The 21675-nt window shown below is 42.7% G+C and overlaps 1 protein-coding gene across 4 annotated transcripts in view; it reads left to right on the plus strand.

Annotated features, from left to right (window-relative positions):
- The first annotated feature begins 615 nt into the window (after positions 1–615).
- nav1a (neuron navigator 1a) overlaps positions 616–21675 on the plus strand; it is a 99006-nt gene continuing 77946 nt past the window's right edge. The window contains exons 1-4 of one of the 4 annotated variants that reach the window (XM_042097703.1): positions 616–1028; positions 1340–1464; positions 11575–12534; positions 13373–13461. In XM_042097703.1, the coding sequence (XP_041953637.1) occupies positions 11597–12534; positions 13373–13461 (1027 nt within the window). In that variant the 5' untranslated portion in view covers positions 616–1028; positions 1340–1464; positions 11575–11596. Of the gene's footprint in view, positions 1029–1339; positions 1465–7953; positions 8198–11574; positions 12535–13372; positions 13462–21675 lie in introns of those variants that run through there. The other 3 variants (XM_042097705.1, XM_042097707.1, XM_042097704.1) reach the window with 3 other exon arrangements.

The raw sequence follows: 21675 nt of genomic DNA on the forward strand, positions 1-21675 counted from the left end.
CTCCACTGTCTTTGGTATGGACATGCATAACTGTCTCTCTCTCTCTTTCACACACACACACACACACACACACACACACACACACACACACACACACACACACACACACACACACACACACGCATAGGCGCAGGTAGACAAACCTACTGGAATAGGACAGGTTTGCATCCACACACAAATCTTAATCACCATTTAGTACTCCTGACACCAATTCTCAGAGTGTCCTTTTTTATCTAGATGTCTCATTCGGCTAATGGCCCAGGTATCCTCTGCCTTGAAGGGGGTTGGGGCTAATATTTCAAACTGAACAGGAACTGAGCCAACAGGTCCATTTACGAGCAGAGAATGAGAGAGTGAGTAAAAGAGAGAGGGAATAAGGGAGAGAGAGAGAGAGAGAGAGAGAGAGAGAGAGAGAGAGAGAGAGAAAGGGAGGGAAAGGAGGGAGGGGGGGCTTAAACTGCAGGCAGACTGCGGCAGCAGGGAGTGACGTGTGTGTGTGTGTGTGAGAGAGAGAGAGAGAAAGAGAGAGGATGAGAGAGAAGCAGAGCGAGAGATGAGAGGACTGACATGGAAACCCCCCCTAGGACTGGCTGTAGCCACTGTAGCATAGCCTAGCCTAGCACTGAACCGGATAGACCTCTCTCAGTGCCTGTGGATATGGAAGTGGGCAGATGGAGTGCAGAGACGCGCTAATGAATGAACTTCAAGTGGCCGGCACATTAGGCTCACTCAAACCGGCGGCAATCTGGCCGTCCCGTGGCGAAAGCGTTTAACACATCAGACATCAGGAGTGATGTGGACGTGGGATGTGTTGCTGCCGTTGCTGCTGCTGTTGTTGCCGTCCGCTATCGGAGGTCAATCTCACTGAGTCAGCGCCAGTGTTGCCCAGAGGATGGATGGATGAGTCAGAGCTGCACTTGTTAAGGACTTGCATGTGAGATCAGTGACTGTCCCACCTGGATTCACACACACATACACAGAGAGAGAGAGAGCGAGGGCTGCTGTGTGCTACTATTTCTTAAGGGTATGTGAGTACAGAATTTACTTTTTCTAAGTAATACTGCCTTCCTTTCTATTTCATAACAGTTCAACTTCCTGAATGACATTGATAATATTTAAAAAGAAAATTGTCAGTCATGGCATCCTGTTTTAATGGTATATGAATACATCTGTGGGGTTATTCTAAATTTACCTCTGACACATTTGAATGGCGTTTATATGGAATTTCAAAAATTTGCCATTGAAAAAAACCTCAGCCCATTGACAGGCCAGTACCATTGTTACCCTTTGTGAGAGCTTCCTGTTTCCTCCCAATGTGTTCTGCGCACCAATGAAACAGCTAAGCCATGGATGCAACTGTAATCCAGGAAAAAACATCCAACTCAGTTTGAGGGGAGCCACTGACCATCTAACCTCATATTTGGTTCCCGCTTTCTCTCGTGACAGCAGCTTTAGACAGAGCAGGTAAGAAATCCAAACTGTCCTATTCTATAACTTACCAGGATAATGTTATGTGTGAGAGAGAGTATAATTGCAGTGTTCAATGGTATTTTTTTGTGAATCTACAGTTTATATGGAAATAGCGTGGCACTGTGGTTACGCTGAGTCGGAAAAGTAAACTAAAATCACAGAGGTGGTGGAGACGCCCAGTATGGCTGGATAATTGAGAGTTTAGTGTTTAAGTACAACATTTACTTTCTACTAAAAGGCATTGTGGAGCTCTGTCTCACCCTTGCTCAGCCACTGATCACACACACACACACACACACACACACACACACACACACACACACACACACACACACACACACACTCACTTAACAGGTTGCACTGCTATGTAAAGGCTGGCTGTTTTAGATTATAGACAACCTTCAAAGAACAGTCAAGGCAGTTAACTGTTAATAGTGACATACTGATCTTAATTCTGACAATGAAAGTGTTGCTGTCTCAGATCAAGAATCAATGTAAGACACCATTATTTAGATTTTAGATGGATAAGTCACTAACTCTTTCAGACATACTGTACTGTAGAAAGATGTGCGAGTTGATCCTTTCATTTTGCTCAAAATAGTTGACAGTTGTATTATAGAACAGTTTGCTCATTTTAAGGTTTTAGAGCAACATACTTTGAAGAATCCCTCTCGTGTGAATATTCTTGGCTTGAGGTACATTATCTAAGTCTAAGGACACATGTTTACTCTAAAAGAACTTAGTTATTTTTAAGTGTTGTAATCATGATGGGAATGTTTACAAAAATAGGCTTTACACAAGCTGACAACAGTGTATTGCTCAAGAACCCAATGGAATATACAGACCAATCATTAAACACATAATCATAGGGCCCCATTTTAAATGTTATGAAACCTGTGAAACTGCTTGTATCATGTGAATACATCTCCATGAAGCTTATCCTTAGGCTTAAAAAGGAATGACACATCCTGACTGTGACTGTCCTATGGGAAGGTGGTCAGGGTCTAGAAATGAAAGTATGCCTATAGCCTCTGTTACTTTCTCCATTCTCGTGGAAAAACCAAGTGGTTTGAAACAATGCGGTGAGTCACGATAGAGTCACTAGCAGGTGTCAGACTGATGTCACATGAGCTGTTGGGAAGAGGAAGGTCACATCAGACGAGGGCAGGAAGAGCTAAATTCACCCACTCTATGAGAGGTGGCCCTGGATGGCCCACACAGCACGGCCATTGTTTTGGGTCTGATGGTGAATCAGTAGGGTCCGATAGCACTATGTAGACAATGTTTTGGTTTGTCGTGTCAGTGTTTATTTAGCTGGTACATGGAATTGTGTTGATACGTGGGATTACTGGAAGTTTGCTGTTACGGTCAAAATGACTAATATGTAATTGAGATACACATTATTGAGATGATGGATAGGCCTACATCTAACACATCACATACAGTATGAATTGTGCCAAAGAATTTTTACACAGACTGAAGTGTGTGTGTGTGTGTGTGTGTGTGTGTGTGTGTGTGTGTGTGTGTGTGTGTGTGTTTCCGTGTGTCTGTGTCTCTGTGTGTGTTTGTATGTTTTTCATTGTGCATGTAGCGTATGTACCGGTATGTTTCATGTTTTCATATGACCATTATCAAACACTATGAGAAAGAAACACCTACCCTCCAGCAGATGGCGCTCCAGAGCTTACCAACCATCTCAAGGCCCAATCACATGGAAATACCTTGTTACTTCATTTCTCAGATTTTTTAGATATTCTGTGTACCTGGTTGAGATTCAGATTTGATGTAGTTATTCCATTCATTTGGAATTCAGCCAATATGGATATGGCAAATATTGTGATATTCGCCACTTGCAGTAAACAAAATAGGCTACAGTCAAATACATGAACATCTTGCTACAGTGTAGGCCTACATTGGCCCAGGAATTACAAGATGTGACAATTTTGGATGGAGGTCATTATGACCTTACAAAATGAATATGATATTATTATTATGATAATTTCTTCTGTGATTTTGCTAGTGCTGAGTTGAACATGCGTAGTTATAGAATCGTTTAGCTGTTCTGGTGTTAGCATCTACAACTCCTGATAGCTGCTGAATGCTTTGTGAATACATATTTTAGAAGTAACAACATTTAATGTACCTTTAATTTGTCATATGGGATGATCTTATGCTTTTCCAGAGAGGACAGACTGACTCTCTCTCTCTCTTTACCAATAGAAATGAGTATCTGGCGCAGCTGCCAAAATTGAGTGTTTCTTTGTGTTGTCCTTATCATGATAATATACTGATAATATGTAGTTTGTTAGCTTAGCTCTCTCTCTTTGCTTGGGATGGAGTAGTGCTGCTGCTGAAAGTGAAGACTGACTGACTGGAGCTGAGTTGGGCTGTTTGCTGTGAATTTAGCCTATTTGTTTCACATTAGGTGCCATGTTTGACTTGTTAGAAACTTGTGGATGTGGCTGGACCACACCACTTTCCCTCAGTTATCCCCTTCATTCTTTCACGCAAGCTCACGTCACAGACCTCTTGGAGGTGCAAACAGTATCAGGGTGTTGGTTGATTTGACCATCAGTTCACTTCGAAACAGGCACCTTACTTTGGATAGACAATAGCAATATATCATAGTAGTGATTAACGTCAAAAAATCTATACTGGAGTAACTTGGCACCTCCGATATGTTAAAGGCACACTATGCAGGTTTTTTAGCTTAATATGCAAGTTTTTTCGCTTAATTTACCTTCCTTTAACCGCTTCAGAGTCATTGGAATGGTTATATGACTTTTTTTCGGGTTGAATGGTGGCCGTCTCGCTTCCCCCTAGCGCCTGTGAGCGGAAAAAAACACCCTTGCAACTGTGGGCCGACGGCCTCAGTGTCAGGAAGTATAACGAGTGTAACAAATTGCTTTACTGCATTCAAATACACATACACGCCAGGCACCGGCTAGAAAAAGGTAGCGATGGAGTTTCTCAGACATTCGTCATGACAAAGCCAGCGAAAAAGAAGCAAAAACTGAGAAAACAGTAAGGAAATTGCCAATACTGCATAGTTTACCTTTAAGTGTTCTAAAGACATCAAATAGCTTGTTATTACCAAAATGATAGCCAAGGAGCCAGAAGTGAACACACATGGCTATAAAAATGGTGCTCCCATTATACAAATAAACATGATAAGCCAGCTCCTTTCTATGTGATCTCAATGGCGATGCAGCATTTGTTTGCACCTCCGACAGCATGGCGTACCTAGTTACCACCCAATAACGTCCACAAATGCCCACAAATGTCCATATGTTTGTGTGAAAGAATTGTTTGTGAGGCTGCATTGCCTGGTAGTGCCACATTTTCCCAACCATAGGTACAGTATGCTATTCAGCAAGACCATGGACAATTAAGCTATACACATGCTGAGCTGCATAAATGTCTTGGGGGAAAAAAAGTCTTGGTGAACTTTGGCTCAATGTTGTAACAAGAAGATAGCCCTGGCAGCAAATGTAATTCGCTGCCGCTAGGGGCGCGTCTAGATTTCTAGGCTAACAAGAAGATGCTTATTTTTTACTTCTGTTTCCTGCAACTACTGTAGGCCTATTGTTGCTGGATAAGTTATGAAAATGGGGGAGATAATATGGTAGTAATGATCCATCTCCATCTATCAAGCACTAAAGAGCCTGTCGGCGAAGCAAAGATGAACTACTATATTTGGACACAAAGGCGGTTACCTTGACATACATTTCCCTTGATTCCAAACAAGGGTAAAAAAAAGAATATCTGACTTGTTGCCTCTGCCTGTCTCAAAGCATTGATATTCGGCTGACCCACATTTGTGCCCACGCGCTCTACTCCTACACGTCTCGGTGTGAAGTGCATTCACAGCTCTGTAAATCCCCCCTGTGCACCCACTCCTCAATGATGCCAGTTGAATAAATATGTCAGTTAGGTAACACTGGTGTGGTATCACAGGGAGGGCACATGAGTAGGCTACACGCTGCAGTTTGATTTTCCTTCGGCCCTTTTGTGAGACACAGCTCAGTGTTGTGGAAGTAGATACATCTAAGTCACTGAAACACCAACAATCAAACCTGTAGGCAAACAGCAATTAGACAGGAGAGGAGTCTCAGTCTGTTATATTTTATACATCACCTAGACAGAAATAGTCAAGACAATTGCAGTGTGTATTGTTTCAATACAATACAATTATTCCTTGTCCAGCATATGGAAACAGTACAATCTAGTGGACAAAACTGGTATCACAACATGAACTCATGATGCAGTTGAATAGAGCAGAGGGTCTCAACGTGGGGTCCACGACCCATGGCCAGAAGCCTTAGAAATAATTTGCTTTAAATTATAAAGTTGTGATTATCATTTTAAAAAATCATATCTACAGATGACAACCCGTTTCACCTATAAAACAAACAAATTATGTCTATTTGCCCCCACCCACTTCAACATGTAAAGCAGCACTAAACAAGATTTGCTCTTAGGGTCCCCCTACAATTGAGAAGCGCAATAATAAACAAACTAAATATGCGTCTTTTGCAACAAGGTATGAACATAACTCTGATATAATATAGAGTGACAGTGACAAGTAGTCTGTAGAAACAGATCTCTGAATTCCTATAGCATAACAGCTCTTTTCTGTTTCGATTTTGTACCCAAACACAAAACTGACTAGCTAGCTGACGAGCATGGAGAAATGTTTGAGTCAGTCCACGTCGTCAAGTGATGCAAAATTCCAAGTTTAAAAAAACACCAAGTTACACACCTGCCAGAAAAAACAGGATAGTGAACCTGGCCACAACTTCAGAGGATACAAATGGCATATTCTTATGAGGGGCCCCCTGTTGTCAGAAATGTTCTCCCCCACAAGAGGTCCTTGGAACCAAAACGTTTAGAGACCTGGAATAGAGTACAGTAGTGTAGGTGGTCAGCTCAGTCTTGCGACCCTACGACAATAATTTTACTTTAGGATAATCTCACTTTGGTTGATCCATTCCTGATCATTAGCTGGATGACTAATTGTCCAGAGATTTTTCCCCACAGTACTTAAAGGAAAGCTCTGGGCATTTTTCACAAAGATCTCTGTTTCTCAAAATCACCTTCGAGAGCAGCCAGGCAGCTACAGTGCTTCTGTAGCACTGTAGCTGCAGCAACTCGAGCTAGGTGGCCTTTTTTTTTTTTTTTTTTTTTTCCCGTACTGACAGTAGGCCTACTCGGGGACCTTGAGAAACAGAGATCTATATAAAAACTCTCTCATTGGTTGTATAGCCAGCTAAATACTAATATACAACTCTTATGTTCCTTCTTTTATAAATCAAATTAAATTCATTAAATAAACCGTAATGGATAATTCCAGTTAAAGAACATCAGGTCAGACTTAAAAACACAAAACAACCATATTTGTAGCTGCAGTCAGACCCAAATCAATGCCAATATGGCAGATCTTACACTGAAAAATTAGGTACTTCACAATTGCACCCTGATTGCTAGAAAGGCCGAGAAGCTCCTTATAGAACCGCTTATCTTACACCATCCAGCCAAAATCCTCCTGGGTTGCCACTGCTTGGATTTCTCTTCATCAGTGTCAACAGCTGTTGATGATTTTCTATCGAGGACAATTGCTGTGTCACAGGGATTAGGCCGCCACACCAGTGCAAAATGGCTGCTGAAGTGGGAGTATGTGTGTTCCATTCAGATTATAATTGTGTGACTGCCCCACTAGATAAGGGGGCATTTGTAGCCTTGGACATGGAGAGAAGGGAAGTCGTTAGAAAGATTAATTTATGTTCTCTTGAGTTTTTTTTACTCTTACAGTATGGATAATGTGCATTGTGGAAACTATCTAGAGGCCATGTTTATGGTATGCTTACCAATGTGTATAAGAAGTGAAAGCGCGTTCTCAAATATTTGGATTAATATCAGCACACAAACTTATATTTATGTGTTGTGCAGCTGTGTGTACAATGGCTTTCAGATGTATAACAGAATGCTCTCATAGGTCCTGCAATATGTAAATAACTACAGCTGTCATTGGGGCCTGCTGGACATGAAAGCAAAAAAAGAAACATCAGCAAAATCAAGACGATCAAGTTAATGTACTGAAGTTAAGGAATCTTTTCAGTGGACCAGTGCAGCCTCCATGTTTGATGTCGAACAACACTTTCTGTATGTTTGGGTGGAGCAACAGAACCATTATAGTGCAGCTGCAGCTAATGGTTTAGTCATGGTAGCATCAAATGCAGCACACTCTCTGGCCTCTTTGCTTTCATCTGATGTTGACATTCTAGCCATGCTAACGTGTGTTGTGGGTTTTTCAGCATGTGACAGGGAAGGGCGGTGCGCTGGCGAGTGGTAAAGGGGTCTATGTGTGCTTGTTCCCTTATTCTCTTAAACCTTGTGATGCTCTGTGTGTTCTCACATGGCTTCCTCACTGAGGATCCTTGGTTCCTCATTAACTGTACCCGAGCCGACCCATTGCTTGAACAGCCCCACCCATACACGCACACTCAAGACACAACCCCTGGAGGTAATGTGATGACTTACTGAGTTTACGACTGTAATATTGCATTATAGAATACCTCCAACTGCCACTGGTAGAGAGGAAACGTATATACACACACACACACTTAGCACAAATACTTAGCACACAGCACAAACTCTGATGCACATGCATTGCCCTGCAGATAGTCACTACTCTGTTGCTGCTGGGAAGGACAGCACCAGACTGCCGGTGAGGATGAGTGTATGTGTATTTTGTGTCTGTTTTGTGTTGTGTTGTTTGTTTTGTCTAATTTTGTCTATGAAATCTTTTCTACATAAATACAGAAATGACTACCTTTCATATCTGTGGTATGGCTGAAATGTGAGTGGTGTATATTCCAGTGTAAGATATTGTGTAAGTTCCGCTATCTCTGTTTTCTTTTGTAGTGGATACGTTTCTGTAACAAATGTACTTTAACTGGTTTCTTCCTGGCCCAAGGATAGTGTTTCCATTCATCTTTTGACCTTTCCACATGCCCTGCTATTTGAGTGTTGCTGCAGCATATTTGACTTCTATGTAAACTAACTATATACATTGCACTAGTGTCTAGACAGTCGATAAAGATTCAAAATGTACTTGATGATTAGTAATCATGGTACTATGTGTCTGTAATTTGTTTTAGTTGTCTGTGTGCTCAAATGTCAGCGTATAGTGTGATACATTTTCTGTCATGGTGAATCTTCTTTTTTTGCGTCAGCGATTTCAGTGACTCAGAGTTAGACAGAGTGGGAGAATGGCCTTGCATGTTTACAGCTCCTAGAAGGCCAATTGCATTACATGGGAATTTGGAGGACTGCTCAAAATAAGTTAGGCTCCTCATTCATCACGACTCAATTTATCTTATGTTCTGGGCTCAATTTTTGCACAGGATGCAATGAATACCCCATTGTGCATGGCAAGTTAGTGCGTTATATTGTGCGGTTTTGGAATTTGCATTCAAAATTCTCATATGGTAAACAGTTGACAGTTGCCAGTTGTCATGGGGTCTGAAAAGTAAACAGGTTCTCAAAATTGCACTGCATTACTGTTTTTTTTGTCCAGTAAATGTGAATTTGATTGCTGCAGCTCTATTTAGAGTACAAAAAGCGAGAGTGATTTTTGATTGTTTCTTAATTCCCTCTGTAAACATTTGTGTGCTCCATAGTGTTGTCCCTGGGTGCCATCTTGTTTTCCCAGGGCAGCTAAGAGTGCAGGACAGTAAATCAAAGGCATGTGATTGTGAGACAGGATGTTGTGTGGTCAACCGTCGCCATGGAGCATTCTGGCACATTAGCCAGATAGGACTAAAGCGGTCATGTGTAGACTTCTGTGTGATCTCTCTCAAAGTGTCGCAGTAAAATATGTCCCTCTGCGTACTTTCACTAATTTCCCCACCACATTTTACTTTGATGTGTAAAGGACAAGGTCAATCATGTATAAAAGTAAGTCTCTTGTGTGTCTCTTATTGTCCTTTTTTGGGTTTCTCTCAGGCCATTTTAGTATTCCAGGTACATAGCAGTCACATGGCAAACATTGCATTAGCCTTCTTTTCTTTCCCCTAACAATGTAGAATACAAATAAACTTCTCCAGAAAGTGGAACTATTGTTTTCTTCCCCCTTCGTTGTTTTTCACTGCCTGTGGCTTGTTTAGAGGTTGCGCTGCCAGGCAGCAGATGTCCTGGTTCAGCTTATGGTTCAGCATGCGTGGGGTCTCCCAGCAAAACCCAGCAACACTGGCAGCAAACTGGCCTGCGTCGTCCATTGGGCCGCACTTTGGAAACACTGACAATGCCCTAATCTATGTCCAGATCGAGCGTAGAGCCTTTGGTTTGTTTTCTGATGACTGGCATTGACATAGCTGGCACAAGACTGCTAAACTCAGTGCTGATGGAGTACACTTCTTGGAAAAACTGTGTGTGTGTGTGTGAGAGAGAGAGAGGCAGTGTTGTGTTTGAGTGTTTGTGGACCTGCATTGTGTATGGACTGGTGGGAGACAAAGTTGCCATGGGAGTATTTGTACACAGATCTGGCTTATGTTTTCTCCCTGCGGCAGAGAGAGTGGCGAGGCAGCATGTCTCCACTGAAAGGCTCTTTGGAGGGAAGGGTGAACACGGAGGGCGGAGCAGAGAAGAGTGAACTAGAGGACTGCTGCTTCGCACAGATAGAGCTGGCAAGGCCTAACAGGTCTCCTGCTGAGAAGCAAACAGTATATTTATGACACAACACGGCTATGGCAGCCCTGCAAGCAGGCCAGTGTCTGTCATTACTGCGTCAGTTTAACGTCCCGAGATTGAGTTTGCGGTCGGCAGCTGGCATTCCTTTGCACTCAAGGGCAACATGCCGCTGGCTCGTGACCGAAGACCTGGACAAATGAGATGCGGTTCACCGTGAAGTTTGAAAGAAGTTGAGCCGTCGTCGTGACGACCAAAAGCTGAAACCCTCAGAAATGGGAACGGATCAGCATTTACGCAGTTATGTTTCTTGGGTCGATCATGCATGCCATGTTTGTAGTACTTTGTGTTTTGTGGGAATTGAACCCATGATGTACTGTATGTCATAACTACTGAGTTGCTGTAGCTTAAAATAACAGTGAAAAAGTCCTTTGATTACTGCCTCGATGTTTTGCACTTTATCAGACATCACACAGTAGCTCAGTCTCCTTTACCACACAAGGGCCATGTAATCGCTGCAGGCCCATGGAACACAAACTGTCTGTTCCTTAAAACTTCAGCACTGCACTGTCCGTCACTGCCAGAAGAATGCTTACTTCTCATTTATGTCCTTGGCTTGATTTCATCTTAAAGCCTTAAGGGTATTTTGGGAGGATTTTCCCAGATTTGTCCAAGCACCCCCTGCCTTTATTTCAGTCCCAATCTGGACAGATGGTGAGCTAATAGCTCGCTGAGAGCCGCTTCAGTGAAGAGTCTTCACTACAAGGTTACTCTTCTTAGCTCTTGATTTCCGAAGGCCTGGTAAAAACATAAACATTATTTAACTCCTCTCTCCCTCTTGCAGATTGAATTCAATGCTGTGGTTTTCATGCACTGCCAAAATCAATGTGGAGACGATGTGAAAACGATATTTCCCCTCTGTATTCAGGTCCATATGTGCTGGATAATAAAAAAATAATAAATAATATTCTTCAAGGAAAATAAACTTTTTGAGGCTGTTAGAACACTTTACCAGTTGGCCTTTGTCATGTCCAGTTGATTATTTCAAGGTGTAGTTCAGACCAATAAATTCAGATGGAGTTACTGCTTATTGTTGGTGACATTTAAAAATATAATATGACAATCACAAAAAATGGTATGGCCTTATGTGTTGCAGCTTGCAATAAGTTAATCTGATCATCCTGTTACATGTTGCTTAAACTCCACTGTCTACATTATAGAAACAATCCAGACACACAAAAGCCTGCCCATTATTTATTCGTTCCATAAGAATTTGAAATAGTGCATTGATGGTATTGTGGGAAACTTAAAAACTATTGTAATCATTGTAATCATGTTGGATAAATTACTAGAATCGTGGACTATGTGAGATGCATTATTTGTCCGATATCATTTTCACAGTTCTTCTTTTTCCAGAGGAGGCGCGGCTGAGTTGACCATGAGTGGAGGGGTCAATATGAAGACGATGCCGAGGGCCCAGGCTGGTTCTGGTATCCCTCTCCCCCGTAGCAAGCTCCCCTCACCGAAGCCTGAGCCCAAGAACCCTATCAGGGCCCTGCCTCGACCCAGCACCCAAATCCCTGCCAACGCTCGTGCCACCACAACCACCAGCTCCTCCAGCAGCAGCAGCTGCAGTAGCAGCTCCTCCTCGAAGGACCTCTTGAGGGACACAACCTTGAACCAGCATCTGCTGCTCAGGAGGGGCTTGCCTGCTCCCCGGGTGTCCTCCAAGGCGCAGGTCAAGCCCCAGGGGGTACGCTCAGCGTTCAGCAGTCCCCAAGTGCGCCGAAAGGAAGCACCACGCTCTAAAGACACCCTGGACATGTGCAGAGGAGCGGACAACCTCCAGTACTCGAGGTCAAACGACAACCAGAACTTCCTCTGCGGCAACCTGAGACCTCAGTCCAGGAAGACAGACAATATCCCCAACCTGAACTCCTGTGACCTTCCCTGCGTCCTTGACGAGGGCAACAACGGCTCGACATCAAACAGCAGCGACATGACTTTTCCATCTTACAGATCGAACAATGACAACCTCCGGCACGCTCCGGATGCTTCCTCCACCGCCGCTGCCCCCACCGCCGCCCTGTGCTCAGTCTCCCCTGAGGTGGAAGAACGTTCTGGTTCGAAGAAGAAGAGAATGCGTCTGAGGCAGAGTGCTTCCAGCAGCTTCTCGGACGAGGAGATGTACACTCCAGAGGACCTGAGCCCCGCCGGCCCCACACTTGAGACCCCAGTCACGGAGACCCCGGTCCTGGAGATCCACACCCCGGCCCTGTCCACCCCTCTCCAGGAGGATCCCCGCAGTGTTGACCTCCTGAGAGGAAAGCAGAATGCAAGAGTAAATATGGCCACTGTCCCTCCATTCAGATACAGGTAAGTGCTTGTGAACTTTCCCACTGTCCTCTGGTGAGCCTTTCCTCTGCATTTAACAAAATTATCACTGTAGACTGCTTTTTAAGTTTGTTTTCAGAAAGAAGGGGAACAAATGTAGGAATTATCACAGCTTCTTCTGGTACAAAAGCATTTGTATTCATACGTTGCCTGTAAACTAAATTACCCCCAAATTATCCAGAGAAAAACACGTTTATTTCCTCTTTGCCAGGATACCATTATTCCCCTGTCATAAAATTAGCCCACTTATTTTTGAAAGGTGGTCCTAATTTTTTCTAAAATGTTTGCCTGGATTCGCGCCTCGGCTGTATTGTTCATTGTGCGTCCTCTCGCGGCCTTGTCTCTTTCTGCTCTGTATCCCTCAAACATTGGATCAGTCATGCGGGCCAATTTGAGCACTGGTTTTTAAAGTAGCACCACTCACCATGGCTGGCGGGGTCTCGGAGTAGGCGGCTGGGCGGGCGGGAGGAATAAAAGCTTCCTCTTGCCCAGAGCCGGCCAGATTACATGCTCTGATGACTGGGCAGCATGGGCCTGTGGGCAGTGGGTACGTCAGGCCAGGGCTTTTTGAGAAGGACCTCGCCTCGCCGTGCCAATTTGAGAGCGCTCAAGCAAATCAGACATTTATTGTCAGATGATGTCCAAATGATGAATGGTGTGGAAATGTCTATGCCCAAATGCCACATTGAAGATGTTTTATTTTTATGCCATATCTGCTAATTGCCATTTTTAGATAGTTCAACAGTATAAGACAAATAGTGTCCCTACTTAGACAGTTGCCAATATGATGACCTCATACCCTGTGTCCTTTTTGACCCAGGCTGCAGATTCAGGAGGAAATCTCATCTTTGGAGGATTTCAGTGACTCCTCAGACTCGATTGAAGTTTGCTGTGAGGACCTGTCAACCGGTAAGTCAAGCTGTCTTATTTGTCCCACATATTAGTGTGTTCAAGTACGGGTTCAGTGCTTCACTGCCAGGCCTGTCCTCAATTCATAAGACAGTTTCACTTTTGATCATAGTCCATAACACATACCAGAAACGTGTTTGACTGCCTGGGATGGAGACTGAGGTGACAGCATTTCTTTATAAGAGTCTCGATTGAACACGAGACATGGACAGCACAGATGAGCGTCAGCCCACTTCCAATTTGTCCTGTTTCTGCTCCTGCACTGCCCGCGGCGCTGCTGCTGCTTAGCCTTGGACAGATAGGCAGAGATGAAAAGGAGTTGCTTCTCCTCCCCGGCCCTGTCCTTCAGCCGAGGGAGAATGAAGCCGTCACAATGGAGCAATCAGGCCAAAACCCAACCGATGCTTGGCCAACAGAACCCGGCCTGACCCCTGTGGTGAGGCTGTGGTGTGGGCTCTTAAGACAGACACAGACGTGACGTTAGACAGCCACCAGCGCAGGACTTAAGAAGTTATCTCGCCATGAATTTCCTCTTTGATGTGTTTTGCGAGTAAAACTACACAGGCCACAAACTCCAGAGCATATCAGTCTCTTTGAAGAAGGCTCGTTGTAGAAGAGGCAGGCTTTTTGGGGTGCTTGAAAGGGTTAGGGCAGTTTTAGATTTTAAACAGAAACTCTGTTTTAGATTTTAAATGGGCCTGCAATTCCCTTCAACTTTATTTATTTATTTATTTATTTATTTTATCTTTATGTACTCATGTTGATCAAGCCATCAGAAGAAAAAAACAACAACATTAAAAGTAGATTAGGAATATTCAAATCGTATAGTTTTGGATGTTTTGAGTATCTTCCTGACCTACAAAGCTAGATGTCCTCGTTTATATAGCACTTAGATAAAACACTCCTCATGCAAACATTATTTTAACTGTTTTATTTGTCACTTGTGATTTTTGATCATATTAGCCATATTTTGTTACTTGTATACAACCCATCCTCCACACAGTGCTGCCTTTACATGTAGTGGACAAAATGTACAAATATTTAAATCCAAAAGTAAATATAGCTTGTTTACAAAACAAACAGTAAATATCAAGAATACAGTGGTTTACTGGTTTTTTAACACTCCCCCCATGGGCTGGCCCTTTTGCAGCCATGTGGTCTGCTCCTGACTAAGATGTGAAGGACTGAATGTCACATACTGTATCCCTGTTGCCTGGAAGATTGCAGGGTGCGTCTTGGGGATTTTTTCGCCGGCTTGCATGTTTTGTCAAACTGACGTCAGAAGCAATCATACTGAGTGCAAAACTCATTGTTTTTCAGTGCTTGAGATTGGAATGTGAGGTTACACTTTCACAGTTGGATTCGTAGATATATCACAGATCCACACAGCTTTGCATTCTGGCCTGAAGTCAGACAGTCTGGAAATCGGCATCGTATGGTGTGAGGTCCCTGGTTCCTTTCTAAGTGTTTCCACTGAAAACTCTCACCCAGGGTGTGAAGGCTGATGTTGTAACTTTTTTGAGTTGAGAGGAAAGGGGAACCAAAAATCAGACAGTTCTTTTGAAACAGACGATCACATTTAGATCTTGTTACCTCTAGTGCAATAAAAAACACCCACTGAATTCCCACCAACTCCCTTGCGTAATATAAATGTTTGTCGTCCAGTACAATTTCATGCATATTCCAAACTGTTTAACAAATACAATAATTTACGGTGTTCTGTTGAATTTTGTGGACATTAACCCTTATCAATGCAAGCCCAGAACAATCTAGATCTATGTTGTTTAACCATTTATATTCAACACTCTGATCAGCTATGGATGTGATCACATAGTATTGCATTCAGATGTATGTCTGTGGCTATAAAAGTACAGTAAATCAAAAATGTATAAAAGAACCTTTTCCTGACTGGGTGGATAACTTGAGGTAACCTCAGACTAACTTGCGTCTCTGTTGGTGAGCCGCTCCACCGGTCAGTATAAATGTGTTCTTTAATATACTGCCAAGCCTACGCCAGCGCCCGGCCATCAAGGTGGGCATTCTTAATAACTAACAAAAACCCCACAGTGCCAACTGCGGAGTTTAAACTTGGCATGAAGAGATCCTGATTGCGCTTTCAATTAGACAAGTCGTTTTGGACTATGCTGACCTCCCCAGCGCTCCCTCTCTCCCCAGAGGAATGAGAGCATATGTCTGGGTCGCCAAATTCAGAGCATTCAGGGCATTTGAGAGCCATAGACAGATGCGGGCCAACAAGAGATGTGTGATTTGATCTGCAGATCGTCTTTCGTCTGTCACAGGGGTGGGTCTTACACACACACAAACACACACACACACACACACACACACACACACACACACACACACACACACACACACACACACACATTCTCTCTCTCTCTCCCTGCTGGTGCGACTCAAGGGCCCACTTTAGAGGGTCTCTCAGTGCAGGGCTGTGGATGCATTGATTAATGACTTCATGTTCTGCAGACAGCATTTAAAGGGAAATGGACTAGAACCCCTGAGTCTCACTCCAGCATTCCACAGTTGTTCTCTCTGCACCCAATGCCACATTGACCCCCAGTCAGTCACAGTCAGTCTACACTGATTCTCTTTAATTGATCCCACCAAAAATGCTGTATTACTTAATAAAAATACAATGGACACTGGACTTTAAGTATTAGACAACAGAAGTTCTTCAGTTTTGTGCCACTTGACCTATAGAGATCAAAGGAAGCTAAATACAACACTGGTAAGCTGTCTTTTGTTGAAAAGTCAAGAAAACTCATTTAAAGTCAGACCTCAAAACAGCTGAAGCAGAACAATAGGATTTCTCCTCCAAATCCCTGTACCTGTTGTGCACATGAATTAATCTTGTTAACTAAAAACCTTTACAAATGAGGGAGAGATTCTTGGTTTTATCTGTGAATTTGAGCCTTTGGTAGACATTAAATGTGCTGCAATGCATGATGGGAGTTCATGGGATACTTTCTAACAATTTCAAAGGGATTGTTGTAAAGATAGCTGCTGTTTATCATTAAGTATTTTCAGACTTGGATGTATTCTCCATAATTTCAAAACATCTGCCATTTTCTCAGTCTTTCTTGTGAAACACTGGCACCCCTGAGGCAAATCAGAGATAAATAATAAAAGTTCCTGGAAGTTTGCTCTATGTGATTTCACCATGAATCACCAAGGATACCCCTGTGAGGATCACCCACACAGACACACACACTCTCTCTCACACACAAACATAGTCACACACACACATACAGACACACTCACACATATGCACACAGACCCACACAAATGTACACACACACACACACACACACACACACACACACACACACACACACACACACACACACAGGCACACACACACACACACACACACACACACACACACACACACACACACACACACACACACACACACACACAGGCACACACACACACAAGCACACATACCACACACACACACACACATACACACACTTTTGGCATTTGAACATATGGAACTAAGGCATGTCAGACCCGCAAGCTAGCTGTTGATTTGCACAATTGTAAATACCATAAAGCTTCATTTGGCAGACAAATGTGTAAAGCCTATGTAGGACTGTAATTCTGTTCTTGCTAGGCCTGTAAAGAGGATGTTGTCGTGCTTCCAGTGCACGAGATGCCAAGCCAATGGGAACTTTCAGCGCATGCATCTGTCCAGAAAATTCCCAGACATCAGGGAATCAGTCTTGTTTTGCTCAGTCTGTTGTTATGACTGCATTCCTTCTCCACCCGTTTAAAACCACACTATTTTGTGAGCCTCTTTTTGAGTGTCTTTCTAAGTTTGATCAAAATCAATATCCTTTTATAACAAACAATCTGGACACCGATTTTTTACACAATTCTGTAATGTAATATCACTCCAACAGTGCATTCCCACATGATTCCACAGCGTGCAGCATTAGTTTCTGATTTCAGAATCACAACCATAACCACAGTCACAATCAGATTCAGATTTTCAATCATTTGATTATTTGGTCGAGGAAGTTAGTACACACAAGGAGTTTGGTTTTGGATGATGCTGTTACTTGCAGACAATAGGAACAAAATGATTCATACCCCTGGCAAATATTGATTTAATGTTTTAATGTTTTCAGATTTTCTCTTGAACAATATGTTTGTTCTGACTGAAAATGACACTGCCACAGGGCTAAAGGTTGTAAGACAATGTGGTAGAAACATGGAATTAAAAATGTTTTAATCTTTTTTAACACTTTTATGAAAAATGCCATGTCCAAAATTATGCATACCGGTACCCTTTTTAAATAATCAATGGAAACATCTTTATTTGCATTCACAGCTAGCTCTCAAAAAGGTTCTTATGATACCTACTTGTCTTACCATCTTGTCTTACAACCTTTAGCCATGTGTCATGCTCAGTCAGAACAAACCTATTGGTCAAGAGAAAAACATTAAATCAAGATATGAACATATGAATAATTTTGTTCCTAACTGTAGACAATATACAATATGCAATATAGACCATACACAGTAATACAACACACTATACAAAATGCAGACACATACAAAATGCCTCATCTAGCAACATGTTCACCTTCAGCATCTATAAAGGCCATTGGTGTAATTACGGCTGGTCTCCTGCGGTCGCGCACTTCCTCATTGCAGTCAGTGAAAGTTAATTGGCCTGTGGGAAGGCCCCCAAGAAACCAGGGGAACAGAGAGATGGGCCCAGTCATGTGTGTAACCTCTCAGTGGGTGGTGGGCTGCCCCTATGCTCTCGTTGTCACAGCCAGGCGGAGGAGGATCAGGAGCCCAGCTTGGGGAAGAGTACACCGCATCTCTCGGAATTAATGACCCACTTCTCTCCCTTTATTATATACATGCACAAACACACACACACACACACACACACACACACACACACACACACACACACACACACACACACATTTTTCTATTTTTCTATTAATCTTTCTCTATTATGTTGGTGCCATTGCCTTTTGAGCTTCTCTCTCTTTCTCTCCCTCTCTCTCTTGCATCCTCGCTCTTTGTTTGTCTGTCTCTGTCTCTCTCTCTCTCTCTCTCTGTGTGTGTGTGTGTGTGTGTGTGTGTGTGTGTGTTTGTGGTGCATTCCACAGTGCACATCCAAGCATTGAAAAGGAACATCTTCATCTCTCAGTCATGCCCTTCTATAGCCCTGACCCCCAGGTAATTACAGGGCAAAAGGCATGACCTTCTGTCACAGTGCTTGGCGTAGGGATGTCATGCGAAAGACAAGCAAAACAGTGATTAAATGAAAACAGTAAATCCTAAGAGACCCTAAAGGGCTCAGGGCCAGATGTACGTACACATACACCGCAGATTGCAAACGCTGTCAGACCCAAGTTGCCGTCGTATTTATCAATCGTTCAATCCTTAGTGTAAACTTTCTCTGCCTTTCTCCACCCATAAACGCAATTTACGAACGTCCACAACTGAATGGCAGAGCCTACATACAAGCACAGTTGAATGAAGTTAACTGATGACCTTTAAAAAGAATCAAACGTTTAGCGATCATGAAATAATACCATACATGATAAGATGTAAACAAGCAGGGAGATAATGAAGATCAGTAGTTCTACTCAAACTTGTGCACGTAGGCTATGGAAGATTGGTCAAATCTAGCAAGTAGGAAAGTTTAAGTGAATGACGTGAAATTGAAAGTAAGACATTCGAAAGGCCAACGAAAGTTGAGGTTGGTAGTTGGTAGTACAAATACTTTCACAAAAACTGGTGCTCTAAATAGCGATTCTGTTGTCTTTGAAAGGTTCTATTATTGACGCATTGAACTGCAATTTGGATTAACACCTGCTTTTACAAGGCGGAAGTATTTAGGCGCAAAATAGATTTGCGCTTTCAGGAGTCTTTGAACATACCGCGGAATACATAATTAGGCGCTCTTTACTTTTTCCCCTCCCATGTTTTTACGCTAAACTCCCACTTTCCCCTGGATCCTCCCATGAATGCATATGCATGACATGACAAACGCAATCTGCCACTTTCAGCTCCGGCGACAGGCAGACAGGCGCTTTTACATCATTGCGGCCTGTTTGTACCTCGCAATGATTTTACACGCACATTGCGAAACAAATACGCCTGAAGTGGGCGCAAAAGCGTTAGTACATCTGGCCCTCAGTCTAACTGCCTAACATACCAGTGAGCCTAAAATTCCTGTAATCTTCTTGCTGTGAACGACTGGTGTACTGCTGTCTTATTGTAACAAAATACATAGGTGATGCCCAAGAATGTGAACACAGGCAGCTCAAGGATAGTAAAGAACCAAGTTAAGATTCTTTGACATAACCAGCTAAGCCAAATATGTGCTAAAAAACAGCTAGATAATACCTTACTGACTAGTCCTATTGAAGTATAGAAGAAAACAGTGCACTCTTTTATTTAAAATTCTCTGCAATCTTACAGATAAATGGCTGTGTATGAGAAGAATGTGTTTCAATCCATTCTTGATTGTGTGGCAGAGTGTTTTATTTTTAAGTATACTGTTTATTATCAGAAACATCCACCTACGTAATTGTGGTTTGAAATCAAAAGGCTGGACCAAATACTAGGCAAGAAAAAGAAGCCAGTTCATTTTGAAAGGCATAAAATGAGTTTAATCACATGACACATTTTATAAATGCAGTCATTCATCCACCTTTATTTGTGAAGAATAAAGCCTTTCATTTGAATGGTAAGTAGGGCTAAATAAAAAGTAATAGCTGTTAGCTAATTTGTATTCCCCTCTTGTGAGGTGAAGAGATTTGAATCACATTAAAAAAGGCATGAAGGTATCCTGTACAGGACCTATTTTAGGTGAATAGCTAGATGAGTCAGTGGTCAGTTGGTTTGAATTGTTTGAACCGTCTGACCTGATATGGCTCACCCTTCATCAGTGGTGAATCAGGCCAAGTCTGATTCTGCTGGATCATCTGTGGAATCAACAGGATATCCTTTCTCATGGTCTATATTATTATTCCTGTTTGGGGAAACTGATTCATGGTTGACTGCAAAAAGCTGCACTGAGCTGGTTGTAGACTTATAAAAAGAGAAAGGATATCCTTTTGTAGTCACAGCTTCCCTGTTTTTCTTCTTTTTTTTTGGGGGGGGGGGGGGCTTTTTGTCCTTTTTTGAGCCTCTTTTGAGTCATGCTTGGGTGGGGCATCAAACTGACTTCTAGACAGGGGCCGGGGGCAGGGCGGTTGTTATTTCAAGCAAAGAAGGAGTATAGATTCTTTGATGTTTTGTAGTCATACATATTACATATGATTTTCCCTTCGAAAACAGCATATTTCCTCAAGGGAATATGCAATGCTATGGTAGAGTGTATGTTTTACTAAATTGCACATTCTACTAAGTGTTCATTTGAAGTGCACAGAATGCATTGCCTTGATAACACCCTCTGTTTAGACATATATATATATATATATGTGTATGTATATGTATATGCATATCACTATGTAACACATCTTGTAAGCATACCTCTGCTGCACTCACATGCTCTGTATTTCCGTGTACTATTGACTTGACCTGTGCCTGTGTGGGTTTAAAGTGTGAGCAGATTTGTGAGTACAGCTTAATTACCAGGAACCAGCGATGATACGGTTAAGAAATGCATATGAGCTGTATGATGTATATGTTTGCTTTTTTCACAGTGAATATATTTCTCACTGTGATTCATAGGTCAAGCACTCTTATTGTCAATCGCTCCGTTGACTATGTTTTGCGTAAGCACGTACTCATTTTGGGGGTCATTCAGTCATTTGGCCTGTTCATGCATTCGGTTTCCCGGGTGATTTACTGATGAGTCAACGTCAGTGCCCAATGAAAGTCAGCAGTGTTACGCACGCCGGCAACCTGCGGTCAGTCTTGCTCCCGACCTTAGGTAGCTGGAGCCACGGCGACGAGGAGCGTGTGAACAAATAAGCAACTGTTTACGCCTCAGACTCCCCCCCACCCCCCACCCCGAAACAAAAACAGCCTTGTATGGTATCCTTGCAGCGGTTTATGTGCTGTGAAGCATTAATATCTCCGTGGGGAGGCATAGAACTTGGAATTAAGAACTAAGAACTAACACGTCGAGTGAGATCTGTGCTGCACCGCTTCAACTTCTAAATTCTGGGAAAAGACTAGACGAGGCAGCAACATACAAATGTAAAA

This window comes from Alosa sapidissima, chromosome 7 (genome assembly GCF_018492685.1).
Source record: "Alosa sapidissima isolate fAloSap1 chromosome 7, fAloSap1.pri, whole genome shotgun sequence".
In the NCBI taxonomy this organism is placed as follows: Eukaryota; Metazoa; Chordata; class Actinopteri; order Clupeiformes; family Clupeidae; genus Alosa; species Alosa sapidissima.